General features: G+C 42.6%; 1 protein-coding gene across 1 annotated transcript in view; it reads left to right on the plus strand.

Annotated features, from left to right (window-relative positions):
* Positions 1-268: 268 nt before the first annotated feature.
* Positions 269-15370, plus strand: part of LOC118391996 (insulin receptor substrate 1-B-like) — a 109143-nt gene continuing 94041 nt past the window's right edge. Inside the window, 1 exon segment of the mRNA XM_035783583.2 lies at positions 269-1256. Coding sequence (XP_035639476.2) covers positions 908-1256 — 349 coding nt within the window. The 5' untranslated portion in view covers positions 269-907.

A 15370-nucleotide genomic window follows, 5' to 3' on the forward strand; every position in this document is an offset into this window, starting at 1 on the left:
AGGGAGGATACAGGGTAAAGAAGGATTTGTAAGCCTTGAGACATGGATTGTGTCTGTGTGCCATTCAAAATAATTAAGTGTTTTTTCTAGTAAAGGTGCCAGTCGCACCGGTTTGAGTGCGTCAAGAACTGCATCGATACAGGAGTTTGGTCCACCACCCAAACGACAACTTGACACAACTGTGGGAAGCATTGGAGGCAACATTGATTGAATCACGTAATTATGCCTCCACACAATGTCAATTCTTTCCCATTACAATTAAATCGATCGCACTAACAGCTGTAACGGGGTTCAACTGAAAAGTATAAACAAGCCAATGGTACCATCATCGGGGTGCAATTTGATGAGGGTTGCATTTCGGGATATAAAATGTCTCAATCGTGCAGCACATCAAATGATCTTCAAAATAGCGTATTGGCTGAAGCGCATAGGCATTCTTATAAGAACGAAACGTCATATGAAATTTGATTCAAGTTCGCACATGAACTCAATGCTCTCTCTCTTTCCTTCTCTGTATTCTCCTTCTCGCCCTCTTCTGTCACTACGGACAAGCGTTGACTGACAGCTTTCCACAGTAGCTCCACACCATAGAGGGGAGAGGGCAGCAGTTGCAGCGAAGTATTCAGTACACTGCTGCCAAGCAATACAGTAAATGGATTAAAGCACTCCGCAAGCTAAATAGTAGTAGCAGACACACTACTGCAAAGAGAAAGGAAAGGTCATATTTAGTATATATTTTAAAATACTGGACTGGACTAGAGGACCTCTCTCCCTTGCAAACATGTGTTAAAGGGAGGGAGGGGGACGCGACTGAATTATGTTTGAATTATTTAGCTAGCGAAAATATTTTTGCTGTCATTGAATAGAAGTTTAGGTTGTAGTTGAGAAAAACAAGAACTCGAGCGCGATGGAGTGCCAACCACCCGACCCGCAAAGCTTCGAGGACGTTCGAAAGAACGGCTACCTCCGCAAGCAGAAATCCATGCACCGGCGATACTTCGTCCTCCGGACGGCCTCGGAGAGGGGTCCGGCCCGGCTCGAATACTACGAGAGCGAGAAGAAATTCCGCGGAAAAACACCCGTCCCAAAGAAAGCCCTGGTGCTGGAGACGTGTTTCAACATCAATAAGCGGGCTGATGCGAAGAACAAGCACATGATAGTGCTGTACACCCGAGCGGAGAGCTTTGCCATCGCGGCAGAAAACGAGGCGGACCAGGACGAATGGTATCAGGCCATGGTGGAGCTGCAATGCAAAAGTAAGTAAACATATATATATATATATATATATATCTAGCAAACTACAGCGAGCTCTGACTGCAACCCGAGCTCTATATGGCTGCCAAACGTTAGCAAAGTGGCCACAGTATTATCTGAACGTGGCAATGTAGCCCACTGCAGCAACTGCTGAAATGCAACTTATAAATTCAACACGTGCTCGTTTAAAATATGGTTCATAGTTATTATTTTTGAATGACATCCAGGAGTATGTATATGGTTCTCAATGGGAGTAATTTCACATTGCATGTCAGCAGCGAGGGGTTTCCCACTATTTACTACCAGCGCTGTTTTGCAAATGTCGGTCCCGATTTGATCATAATATTTTGAGGCCATGCTCTGAAACAGACGGTGGTGTCAAAATATGTCCAAATTACAATGTGTGGTTACTGTACTTAATATGAAATGCTGCCTATGGATCATTTTTAAATATTATGCAAAATTACAGTTCATACTTCTCTGCATAATAATTATTTGCCAAGGCACACCAAAAACTACACCTCATATTCCAAGTTGCCATGTGTGCTTATCATTGGCACCACCCTGAGAACATAGCTACGTTATCATACTTTTCTTACTACCACAGATGGTCTACTTGCTTCAGAAGTTCAGAGGTGGACAAAGAGCTAGTGGTCTGTACAGCGTTTTGAGAAGGGAAAAACAAGTCGTTTAATTAACATGTTGCCAGTATCAAGAGTAGTTTTAGCTAACAGATTGTAACGTCTAATGTGATGCTCAATTAGCCGTTAAACGTTTTTTCGGGTCGCCTAAATCCAAACATTGAATTATTTATTTTTTTACTTTGTACGAATGGGATGGAAAAACGCTTTCAGTGTAACCAGATATAAAGTATGCAAAGAAAATAATGGATGCATATAAATGTGTCTTTTTGAGAACTAACAATTACCTAAATAAAAGCTAGACAGTTGTGGAGAATTGAAAATTCACAAAACAATTGATTTAGCAGAATCCATTTTGTTATTATGTTTGAGCAAAATAACACAGCATTTTCCATAGCAAAATGCATATCATTGCAAGAAACTAGCTTTAAAACAGCAACATTTTCTCTCAACTCCATTGTATAATCACAGGAAATTAGATTTAAAATTGCAACAATTTCTCTCAAGCTGCATGGCAAAATGTTTAGAATTGCAGAAATGTAGCTTTAAAACTGTAACATTTGTATCTCAGCTCCATGGAGAAATTTGTTGAAAAAAAATGCACAATTGTCTCTGTAGTGTCAGGATGGGGACCTCAATGTAGCCTCATGATGATTGACTGTGCTCATTGCCACGCCCCCCTGCCACTCTCACCACCTAAGCTCCTTTCTGATACAGAAAAATCCCTGTACTATTTGGCATAGCACAGAGAATTTTTGACCTACCTTCCAAACTTGGTAGACAACCACTGTCTTCTAAACATACAGTGCATTCAGAAAGTATTCACACCCTTGACTTTTTCCACATTTGTTTCGTTACAGCCTTACTCTAATATATATATATATATATATATAAATCATCCAATCTACACACAATACCCCATAATAACAAAGCAAAAATAGTTTTTGGAAATTTTTGTAATAAACGGAAATCACATTTACATAAATATTCAGACCCTATACTCAGTACTTTGGCTGCGATTACTGCCTCAAGTCTTCTTGGGTATGACACCATAAGTTTGGCTTTTGGGGAGTTTCTCCCATTTATCTCTGTAGATCCTCTCAAGCTCTGTCAGGTTCGATGGGGAGGGTTGCTGCGCAGCTATTTTCAGGTCTCTTCAAAGATGTTTGATCAGGTTCAAGTCCGGGCTCTGGCTGGGCCACTCAAGGACATTCAGAGACTTGTCCCGAAGCCACTCCGGCATTGACTTGGCTGTGTGCTTAGGGTTGTTCTGTTGGAAGGAGAACCTTTCCCCAGTCTGAGGTCCTGAGTGCTCTGGAGCAGGTTTTCATCAAGGATCTCTCAAATAAAATCACATTTTGTTGTTCACATTCACATGGTTAGCAGATGTAATTGTGAGTGTAGTGAAATGCATGTGCTTTTAGTTCCAGCAGTGCAGCAATATCTAACCAGTAATATCGAACAATTCCACAAGAAATGGAATGAGAATATATAAATATGGATGAGCAATGACGGAGCGGCATAGGCTAAGATGCAATAGATAGTATAGAATACAGTATATACATATGAGATGAGTAATGCAAGATATGTTAACATTTATTAAGGTGGCATTAAATTGACTAGTGTTCCATTTATTAAAGTGGCCAATGATTTTAAGTCTATGTAGGCAGCAGCGTCTCTGCTAGTGATAGCTGTTTAACAGTCTGATGGCCTTGAGATAAAGGCTGTTTTTCAGTCTCTCGGTCCTAGCTTTGATGCACCTGTACTGACCTCACCTTTTGGATGGTAGTGAGGTGAACAGGCAGTGGTTCGGGTGGTTGTTGTCGTTGATGATCCTTTTGGCCTTCCTGTGACATCGGGTGCAGTAGGTGTCCTGGAGGGCAGGTAGTTTGCACCCTGTGATGCATTGTGCAGACTGCACCACGCTCGAGAGCCCTGCGGTTATGGGTTGCCGTACCAGGCAGTGATGCAGCCCGTAAGGATGCTCTCGATTGTACATCTTTAAAAGTTTGAGGGTTTTAGATGACAAGCCAAATTTCTTCAGCCTGCTGAGGCTGAAGAGGCGCTATTGCGCCTTCACCACACTGTCTGTGTGCGTGGACCATTTCTGTCCGTCAGTGACGTGTGCGCAGAGGAACTTTCCACCTTCTCCACTGCTGTCCCAACACCGACACTCCGAGAGCCCTCACCTCCTCCATGTAGGAGGTAATCAAGCCTACTACTGTTGTGTCGTCTGGAAACTTGATGATTGAGTTGGAGGCGTGCATGGCCACAGTCATGAGTGAACAGGGAGTACAGGAGGGGGCTGAGCATGCACCCTTGTGGGGCCCCAGTGTTGAGTATCAGCGAAGTGGGGATGTTGTTTCCTACCTTCACCACTTGGGGTCGGCCCGTCAGGAATTCCAGGACCCAATTGCACAGGGCGGTGTTGAGGCCCAGAGCCTCAAGCTTAATGATGAGCTTGGAGGGTACAATGGTGTTGAATGCTGAGCTATAGTCAATGAACAGCATTCTTACATAGGTATTCCTCATCTCCAGATGGGATATGGCAGTGTGATGGCGATTGCATCGTCTGTGGACCTATTGAGGTGGTAAGCAAATTGGTGTGGGTTTAGGGTGACGGGTAAGGTGGAGGTGACATGATCCTTTAGTCTCTCAAAGTACTTCATGATGACAGAAGTGAGTGCTACGGTGCGATAGTCATTTTGTTTGCATTCTTGGGTACAGGGACAATGGTGGCCATCTTGAAGCATGTGGGGACAGCAGATAGGAAGAGATTGAATATGTCTGTAAACACACCAGCCAGCTGATCTGCGCATGTTCTGAGGATGCAGCCAGGGATGCCGTCTGGGCTGGTAGCCTTACGAGGGTTAACACTTTTATATGTCTTACTCACGTCGGCCACGGAGGAGGAGAGCCTACAGTCCTTGGTAGCGGGCCGCGTCAGAGGCACCGTATTCTCCTCAAAGTGGGTAAAGAAGGTGTTTGTTTCTCTGGAAGAAAGATGTCTGTGTCCGTGACATGGCTGTTTTTCCTTTTGTAGTCCGTGATTGTCTGTTGACCCTGCCACATGCGCCTCGTGTCTTGAGTCGTTGAATTGCGTCTCTACTTTGTCTCTATACCGAAGTGGTTTTGGGTCGACCTCTGGAATCAGTTCAAATGCCCTGGGAGGTGCGGACAAAGGATCTGCTTCAGGAAAGTCTTATTCCTGGTTGTAGTGCAGGTAAGTTGACGTCACTCTGATATCCAATAGTTCTTCCCGGCTGTATGTAATAACATTACATAGATTTTCTGGGCTAACTATGTAAGAAATAATACACACAAAAAACAAAATAAGCAAAGTTTTCTAAGGTCTAGAAGCAAGGCATCCCTCTCTGTCGGCGCCATTCGGTTGTACAACTCTCTGTACGTTGCGATGTTCATCTTTGTCCAATCAATTGAATTTACCACATGTGGACTCAAGTTGTAGAAACATCTCAACGGTGATCAATGGAAACAGGATGCACCTGAGCTCAATTTCAAGTCTCATAGCAAAGGGTCTGAATACTGATGTTATAAGGTATTTCTGTTCTTTATTGTTTATAAATTAACAAGAATTTCTAAAAAACAGTTTTTGCTTTGTCTTTATGGGGTATTGTGTGTAGATTGAGTGAATAAAATAAAAAATCAATTTTAGAATAAGGCTGTAACATAACAAAATGTGGGAAAAGGTCATGGGGTCTGAATACTTTCCGAAGTCACTGTACATGTCTAGTTGTAAGGGGTTTGTTGAATTTAGAAAATGCTCCGTTATTAAATGTTTAAAAAAATGCTGCTCCATGAAGTAATCCAATAACATGTATGCATAGATCGAGACGGGTGATGTAACCATGACATGCAGCACACCAGTGGCGGTCATGCCGTTTTTCTGAGAATTATTACAGCATATTGGATGACTGTCCTTCATATGCCATTCACCCAGCTAAATGTAACATTGATAGGCTACTACATGATGCTCAGTTTCCCTGTGCCCATCATGAGTTTGCTACAACCTAGCCTATGGATAAAGTTTACAACGTACTGTAGGTGCACAGTTCAGAATTTGTGTAATTAAGGTTACAGACATTGATATATTCAATACTGCCTTTCACACTCTTGCCTGTGTCTAGCTGTGTCTAGCTGATCTAGGTTGTAATCATTAGACCAACAGTTGCAAATGTTGAGCTTCTATTGGACAAATTCAGGTCTGTTTATCCCTGTTTCATTCCGTTTGCTTCTGTTTAAGAAACGTTTTTCAACAGAATCGGCGGAATGAATACACCCTTTATCACATGCAAACACAGTTCACTTTCATAGTAGCCATATACAAACAGCATGCATCTACGCACTCCTCCGCTCACCTTTTCCCTTTGCTTGTGGAATTAGGTGCACAACACATCAGCTGTCTGTGTTCAGGTGAAAAAACGAACAAATTATTGTTATATATATTTTTTACATTTAACCATTTATTTAACTAGGCAAGTCAGTTAAGAACAAATTCTTATTTACATTGACGGCCTACCCCGCCAAACCCGGACGATGCTGGGCCAATTGTGTGCCGCCCTGTGTGATTCCTAACCATGGCCGGATGTGATACAGCCTGGATTCGAACCAGGGACTATAGTGACGCCTCTTTCACTGAGATGAATTGACATTTCTTCTGTCACAACAATTCATTGATACGTATGCTATGATGCTGGTAAAGTTGACTCGCGCACCTACAGTGCTGGTCATTAAAAAAAACTAGCGTGCTCCTGGATGCAAACAATGTGCTTCCCCAAAAACATAACAAAATGACAATCTGTTTCAGTAGCTATAGTTAGCTTGCTAACTATATAGCTAGGTGTCATCATAAAAAATATCCATAATTTATAAGACAGGTCTGACCACCATTAATCAAATAAGAACTATCTTAGTGAAGCTAGCCACAATGAGGATAAGCCACAATAGTGGACTTTGCGGTTAGCCTTCAAAATAAAAGTATGGCATCATTTTATAATGCTGCATTCATTTGCATCACTGTCAGTGACATACTTTTATGTAGAAGGCAAGTTGCATTATTCCACTAGTGCCTAATCCTTATTGTGGGTGCCTAATCCTTATTGTGGCTAGCTTCACAACACATAACCCGGTCCGTTCGAGCCTCACTAGCCAGATGAAGCTAGCTGGCTTCTTATAACGTTAGCTTTAGGCAACAGGGTTAAGTAGCTGGCTAGCTATTTATTTTCATGAACTGAAGTTCAATTTCAATAGGCGAACAACAAGAGGCAACCAAGCTAATACTTACTCACAAGGATTCCTAAATCATTGCTAAGAATAATGAAAATGACTGCAGTTTGTACTGGTCATTGTTTTCAGGCTGGTTGTATTGGTGCTAGCTAGGTAACAAGCTAAAGCTAGCAACCCCAGTAGTTGCGGTCGAACAAATTATGCTTTATTACCAACGCGGTATTGTAAACACATCGTTCGTGTCTGGGGTTAGCTTGTTTGCAGACTTTTTTTGTACAGATTGACAGTGCTACTGTATCTTTTTTGACACGAACTAAACGGCATTCCATAGTATATATGTCGTGAAGCTAATTTCAGTGATGCTGATACTGTGTAACTCAGGTAGCGCAACATCGGAAAAATAGTGCACTTGGTAGTGTTAACCGGTGCTCGACCAGTCGGCGAAAGCCAACATCACCCATGACAGAGAATGGTTGATTGTCAAGGGCAATGAATTCCGATCTTTTGGATTTAATCGATTTCACCTTTGAGTTGTTTCGCTGAAATGTTACTCTTTCAAATGATTGCTGGACTTGTTGACTGCTCGATCCACACAGCAGACATTGTGGACTAGTTTAGGAATGCTGTGTTGCATGTATAGCGCATCATTTTGGGTGGTGTCATTACGTTGTGTACCTTCGTTATATAGGTATGCACGTCAGCTTTGACATCGGTTTTGCACATCGGCCTTAAACTAGACATCTGCTGATACTGCTGTTGGCATTTTTAGCTAATATCAGCCGATTCCTATATGTTCACCGATTTTATATCGTGCATCCCTATTTTTAAATGTTTCACTTTTTTTTATTTTGTTGAAATTCACTGAGGAGGATGGTTCTCTTCCTCCTCTGAGGAGCCTCCACTGGTGGACACCCACCTGTCTCAATCAGTGAAATGATATTCGAAATAGACAAAATGGCCATACATTCAAACAAACCCCCTGCAACTAGACATTGAAGTTTAGAAAACATATACACTACATGGGCAAAAGTATGTGGACAGTCCTTCAAATTTGTGGATTCGCCGATTTCAGCCACACCCATTGCTGACAGGTGGATAAAATCGAACACACAGCCTTGCAATCTCCATACACAAACATTGGCAGAAGAATGGCCTTACTGAAGACGTTGCACAATCATAGGATGCCACCTTTCCAACAAGTCAGCTCATCAAATTTCTGCCCTGCTATAGCTGCCCTGGTCAACTGTAAGTGCTGTTATTATTGTGAAATGGAAACGTCTAGGAGCAACAATGGCTCAGCTATGAAGTGGTAGGCCACACAAGCTCACAGAACGGGACCACCAAGTGCGGAAGTGTGTAGCGTGTAAAAATCGTCTGTCCTCGGTTGCAACACTTACTACCTCTGGACGCAAATTCAGCACAATAACTGTTCGTCGGGAGCGTCATGAAATGGGTTTCCATGGCAGAGCAGCCGCACACAAGCCTATGATCACCATGCGCAATGCCAAGCGTCAGCTCGGGTGGTGTAAAGCTCACTGCCATTGGACTCTGGAGCAGTGAAAATGCGTTCTCTGGAGTGATGAATCCCGCTTCACCATCTGGCTGTCGTACAGACAAATCTGGGTTTGGCGTATGCCAGGAGAATGTTACCTGCCCCAATGCATAGTGCCAACTGTAAAGTTTGGTGGAAGAGGAATAATGATCTGGGGCTGTTTTTCATGGTTCGGGTTAGGCCCCATAGTTCCAGTGAAGGGAAATCTTAACGCTATAGCATTCAATGACACTCTAGACGATTCTGTGCTTCCAACTTTGTGACAACAGTTTGGAGAAGGCACTTTCCTGTTTCAGCATGACAATGCCCCCATGCACAAAGCGAGATCCATACTGAAATGTTTTGTCGAGATCGTTTTGGAAGAACTTGACTGGCCTGCACAGAGCCCTAACCAATTCCATCGAACACCTTTGGGATGAATTGAAACGCAGAGTGCAAGCCAGGCCTAATCGCCCAACATCAGTGCCAGATCTCACTAATGCTCTTGTGGCTGAATGTAAGCAAGTACCCGCAGCAATGTTCCAACATCTAGTGAAAAGCCTTCCCAGAAGAGTGGAGGCTGTTTTAGCAGAATATGGGTGACCAACTCCATAGTAATGCCCATGATTTTGGAATGAGATGTTAGACAAGCAGGTGTCCACATACTTTTTGCCAAATAATATAAACTCAGCAAAAAAAGAAACGTCCTCTCACTGTCAACTGCGTTTATTTTCAGAAAACTTAACGTGTAACTATTTGTATGAACATAAGATTCAACAACTGAGACATAAACTGAACAAGTTACGCAGACATGTGACTAACAGAAATGGAATAATGTGTCCCTTAACAAAGAGGGGGGGGTCAAAACCAAAAGTAACAGTCAGTATCTGGTGTGGCCACCAGCTACATTAAGTACTGCAGTGCATCTCCTCCTCATGGACTGCACCAGATTAGCCAGTTCTTGCTGTGAGATGTTATCCCACTCTTCCACCAAGGCACCTGCAAGTTCCCAGACATTTCTGGGGGGATTAGCCCTGGCCCTCACCCTCCGATCAAACAGGTCCCAGACGTGCTCAATGAAATTGAGATCCGGGCTCTTCACTGGCCAAGGCAGAACTAACATTCCTGTCTTGCAGGAAATCACGCACAGAACGAGCAGTATGGCTGGTGGCATTGTCATGCTGGAGGGTCATGTCAGGATGAGACTGCAGAAAGGGTACCACATGAGGGAGGAGGATGTCTTCCCTGTAACTCATAGCATTGAGATTGCCTGCAATGACAACAAGCTCAGTCCGATGATGCTGACACACACCGCCCCAGACCATGGCGGACCTTCCACCTCCAAATCAATCCTGCACCAGAGTACAGGCCTCGTTGTAACGCTCATTCTTTAGACAATAAACGCAAATCCGACCATCACCCCTGGTGAGACAAAACCGAAACTCGTCAGTGAAGAGCACTTTTTGCCAGTCCTGTCTGGTCCAGCGGCAGTGGGTTTGTGCCCATATTGTTGCCGGTGATGTCTTGGCTGATTTCTTTTGATTTTCCCATGGTGTCAAGCAAAGAGGCACTACGTTTGAAGGTAGGCCTTGAAATACATCCACAGGTACCCCTCAATTGACTCAAATTATGTCAATTGGCTTTAGAAGCTTCTGATAGGGTATGACATAATTTTCTGGAATTTTCCAAGCTGTTTCAATGCACAGTCAACTTAGTGTATGTAAACTTCTGACCCACTGGAATTGTGACACATTGAATTATAAGTTAAATAATCTGTCTGTAAACAATTGTTGGAAAAATGACTTGTAGAGAAAGTAGAGGTCCTAACCGACTTGCCAAAACTGTAGTTTGTTAACAAGACATTTGTGGAATGGTTGAAAAATGAGTTTTAATGACTTGCGTAGGCTTATCTAAACTTCTGACTTCAACTGTGTGTGTGTGTGTGTGTGTGTGTGTGTGTGTGTGTGTGTGTGTGTGTGTGTATATATGTATATATATATATATATATATATATATACGCACACACACACGTGACAATAAAAAGTATGTGAACTATTTGGAATTTCCTGGACTTCTGCATGAATTGGTCATCAAATTTGATCTAATCTTCATCTAAGTCACAACAATAGACAAACATTGTGTGCTAAACTAATAACACAAATTATTGTATTTTTCTTGTCTGTATTGAGTCCATCATTTAATCATTCAGTCTAGGTTGGAAAAGTATGTGAACCCGAGGTTAATGACTTCTCCAAAAGCTAGTTGGAGTCAGGCGTCAGCTAACCTGGAGTCCAATATATGATATGAGATTGGAGAAGTTGGTTAGCGCTGCCTTGCCCTATTAAAAAAAACACTCACTAAAGGTTTTTAGTTTGCTCTTCACAAGAACCATTGCATAATGTGAACCATGCCTTCACAACAAAAGAGATCTCAGATGACTGAAGATTAAGAATGGCTGACTTGCATAAAGCTGGAAAGGGTTACAAAACTATCTCTAAAGGCCTTGATTTTCATCAGTCCACGGTAAGACAATTTGTCTATAAATAAAGTAAAGCAATGTTGCTGTTCTCCCTATGAGTGGCTGTCCTGCAGAGATGACTGCAAGAGCACAGCGCATAGTACTCAATGAGGTTAAGAAGAATCCTAGAGTGTCCGCTAAAGACTTACCGAAATGTCTGGAACATGCTAACGTCTCTGTTGACGAGTCTACGATACGTAAAACGCTAAACAAGAATGGTGTTCATGGGAGGACACCACAGAAGAAGCCACTGCTGTCCAAAAAAAAACATTGCTGCACGTCTGAATTTTGCAAAAGTGCACCTGAATGTTTCACAGCGCTACTGGCAAAATATTCTGTGGACAGATGATACTACAGTTGAGTTGTTTGGAAGGAACAAAACACTATTTGTGGAGAAAAAAGGCGCAGCAAACCAACATCAAAACCTCATCCCAACTGTAAAGTATGGTGGAGGGAGCATCATTGTTTGTGGCTGCTTTGCTGCCTCAGGGCCTGGACAGCTTGCTATCATCAACGGATAAATGCATTCCTAAATTTATCAAGACATTTTTCAGGAGAATGTTGAGCTTCAATTGGCGGACATCCTAACAGAAGTTGGGTGATGCAACAGGACAACGATGCAAAGCACAGAAGTAAATCAACAACAGAAGAAAATACGCCTTCTGGAGTGGCTCAGTCAGCGTCCTGACCTCAACCCGATTGAAATGCAGTGGCATGCCCTCGAGAGCAGTTCACACCAGACATCCCAAGAAGATTTCTGAACTGAAAGAGTTTTGTAAAGAGGAATGGTCCAAAAATCCTCCTGACCTTTGTGCAGGTCTGATTCATAACTGCAGAAAACGTTTGGTTGTTGTTATTGTTGCCAAAGGAGGGTCAAATCCAAGGGTTCACATACTATTTCCACCCTGTCCTGTGAACGTTTACATGGTGTATTCAATAAAGACATAAACTAATTACACACAAGCAATTATACGTTTTTAACAGACTGTGTTTGTCTATTGTTGTGACCTAGATGAAGATCAGATCAGATAAATTGTATGACCAATTTATGCAGAAATCCAGCCATTTACAAAGGGTTCACATACTTTTTCTTGCTTTGCCTATCAGCCAGCTGGAACAGAATACTGGTCAGACTAGATTATATTTTTTATAGCTAGAGTAGGGTATATTGGAGCCAATGTGTCACTGCCAACCTTCGTCCTGCTCCTTCTTTTCCAAGTCAACCCAGGCCATTGCTGAAACATCCAGATTTCTGTTATGAGCCTGATTCTCTGTTTACTTAGTATTTTCTCTTTTTCTGCTGACATGAAAATATTAGCCCAGACGACATTGATCAGAGTGGAGAAAACACTCAAAAGTATGAAGTTTATACAAGATCCATATAGTTGGATACCTGTGCAGTATACACAAATGTCAGGAGGCCTGCTCATTTTCGATAATACTTTTTGGGGGTATTTATGATTATTTGCAATTATGCACACAGCAACAGAAAGCATTGATTTCAACGTAGACACACTTTCAAATCCTTCCTGATATCAGCTGTTGATCAAGCATTTTGTGCAAACACAACTCTCAAGCCAGTGGCTGACTGGCTGCATCCGCCAGGTTTGTTCTGCGGTCTTTCAATGTGAAAGCTCATAGACCCGGCAGTGACTGGGGTGGGGAAGACACACATGACGCAATCTTGGCGAACGAAGTTAAGGGGTCATGGTACTTACAGCTGAGCTTGCTGGCCTGCATTATGTAAAAGAGCTGATTTTAGAATGAGGGCACTAAACTAGGTACTGCAACAAGAGGGAGAGAAACACAGAAACCTCTTACTGTGTAGATGTCCCAAACATTCTGCACCGGTAATTATGATCAAGAGGTTGAAATATAAATGTACCTCTTTTAACTTGGTTAAACTGTGCCTTAACTAATGTCGTATGCTGGCATATTACCTCTGCTCCATGCTGTCTCAGGCTTAGTTGGCCCTATGTACAGATCTAGGGTCAGTTTTCCTTACTTCAGTCCTAACCGTAATCAACTGGACAGAACCACAGCAACAATAGTCTACATAGGCCTAACTGATCCTGGCTCGTTGTCAAACGTTTCTTCCCCACTCGCAGCACTACGCTTGGAAGAGACCGCAGCAGAGGAGCTCCTTCAGAGGCCTCCGAGTGGGTATGGGATGTGGTTGCCAGATTGGGAAGGAAAGGAGGAGGAGAAGGGGTGTCTCACACTCCAGTTGTCAGCCATAAAACAATCGGCGGCGCTAACTAAATCAACGACCCTGTCAACTGTTTGTCTCTACAAACATTTTGATATCTGTCTCTTGGCATTTCTTCTGTCCATTTTGTCACTGTTTTCTCAGCTTTGTGGTGTTGTTGAATGAGCGCGACATTGTTCAGAACTGCTACCCCCCCACTCCTCCTGTTTCTTGAGTGTTGTTTTATAACGCGTCCATCTCTCCTCTGTCTGGTCTGAGCTAGCTACATCAATCTACATGCATACGGCTCATATTGCATATAGGGTCTAGGTCATGTGGTTCCAAAATATCCATCTATTTCATGCTAACGTTTGCTGAGTTTTTTGTTGTTCAGGGGAATGAGGCCAACCTTGGAATTCCAACCTATGTATACAGTAAAAGGGTGTGGCGGAAATGTATGTTATGCTGGGGTTGACGACAAGCTCCTCACATTTTCAAAGATGCCTTTTGTGAAAAGATCTAGGCAATGAGCAGAGTTTCTGTGTCAGTGTCCATGCAGTCTTAAGGGTTTTCATCCAGTAAGCTGAACGTTTATGGGGGTAACGTGACCCCCCCACACACTTGTAGGGAGAGCAGAAGAATTCACACCCACCCGGACAAATTGGCTCGGCCCTATAGGACAAATGGGGGGCCAGAGGAGAGATGCCCCATTGCAACGCATATTTTCCTACCTGGAAATACCTTTTCAGTCAAGCAAATACTGTGCCACTGCCACTTTCAAGTCTTGTCAGTCTCCTCGGTCCTGTAGGTTTGGAGGAGTGTTTTTTTGACCTGCTTACAGCTTATACTACAGTTCTGGGCCTAAGGTTTGAGAAATGTGTTGACAATGAGAGGTAGCTATTATTACCTATATTTGGGAGCAGGGGATACAAAAGGGAGAGAAGTGCATTCTCTCTCTTTACATACACACAGAAAAAAGCATAATAGACATCACAGCAGTCAGTCTATGCACCCATAGCCCACTTACAATAACTGCCCCAGTCTCCGATGCTTTCCGCGCTGCGATCTGGTCAACTCGTTCTGATAAACCCAATTCATAATTTTGCGCAAATACAGTCCAGCTGCCGAAAGAGATATGTGTTAAGCTGGGTTCAAGGAGTCCATTTGGCCAGTAAGGACTGTAAATCAAGCTGTAAGAGAAGCTTATGTACCAAACTATTTATATTCACGGGAGTGTATCAAGGCTGAAGCAGGGTATGTGGGGCATCATCATTTGCCAGACAAAAGTCCTCTGGCTCACTAAGCCACCTGAAGAACTGTTGTTGACCATTGTACACAACAGAGCAGTGCAAACTTGAGGTGAGGAGATTACACAGCGTGTGTGTGTAATAAAATATATATATATATATATATATATATTACACACAACAAAACTAACTGTTTTATAAATTTGTTTTTACAACTTTTTTGTTACTTTTATACACCATAATTACTGTAAAACTTCAATTAGACGCTAAGTCTCAAATAGCCACCTGTTAGTGTCAGCTCTTTTGTTCTCCCACACCTGCCCGCAATTGCTAATAACCCATATGCAACCGCCTGACTTTACAGTATGTGATAGTGAAAATCTGCGGCCCGAACCTGACTCTAGCCCGCTAATATACAACATTCACTGTAGGTTGTAGTCCGAGACGGCGGAAAGATTTTTTGACAGGAGTTGCAGGATTTTTTGTTGTTGCCTGATTTAGGTGTCTGTTTCTGCTTATAATTTCCAACATTTTGGTAGGCTATTTGTCAGTCAAGTATAATTAGATAATTGCAACTTCTCTTCTGTCACATGCTGCCATAGAACACAAAATAAACATTGGTAAAGTTTTGTCATCTCTGCTTCTTGGCAGAGCAAATACATTTAGGGACCGGGAGAAAATGCAGTAACTCGCCAAAAAATGGGAAAGATTTTCAGTGCAAAATATTCAGATGACTTCAGTTTG

This window comes from Oncorhynchus keta, chromosome 13 (genome assembly GCF_023373465.1).
Source record: "Oncorhynchus keta strain PuntledgeMale-10-30-2019 chromosome 13, Oket_V2, whole genome shotgun sequence".
Classification (NCBI taxonomy): Eukaryota; Metazoa; Chordata; class Actinopteri; order Salmoniformes; family Salmonidae; genus Oncorhynchus; species Oncorhynchus keta.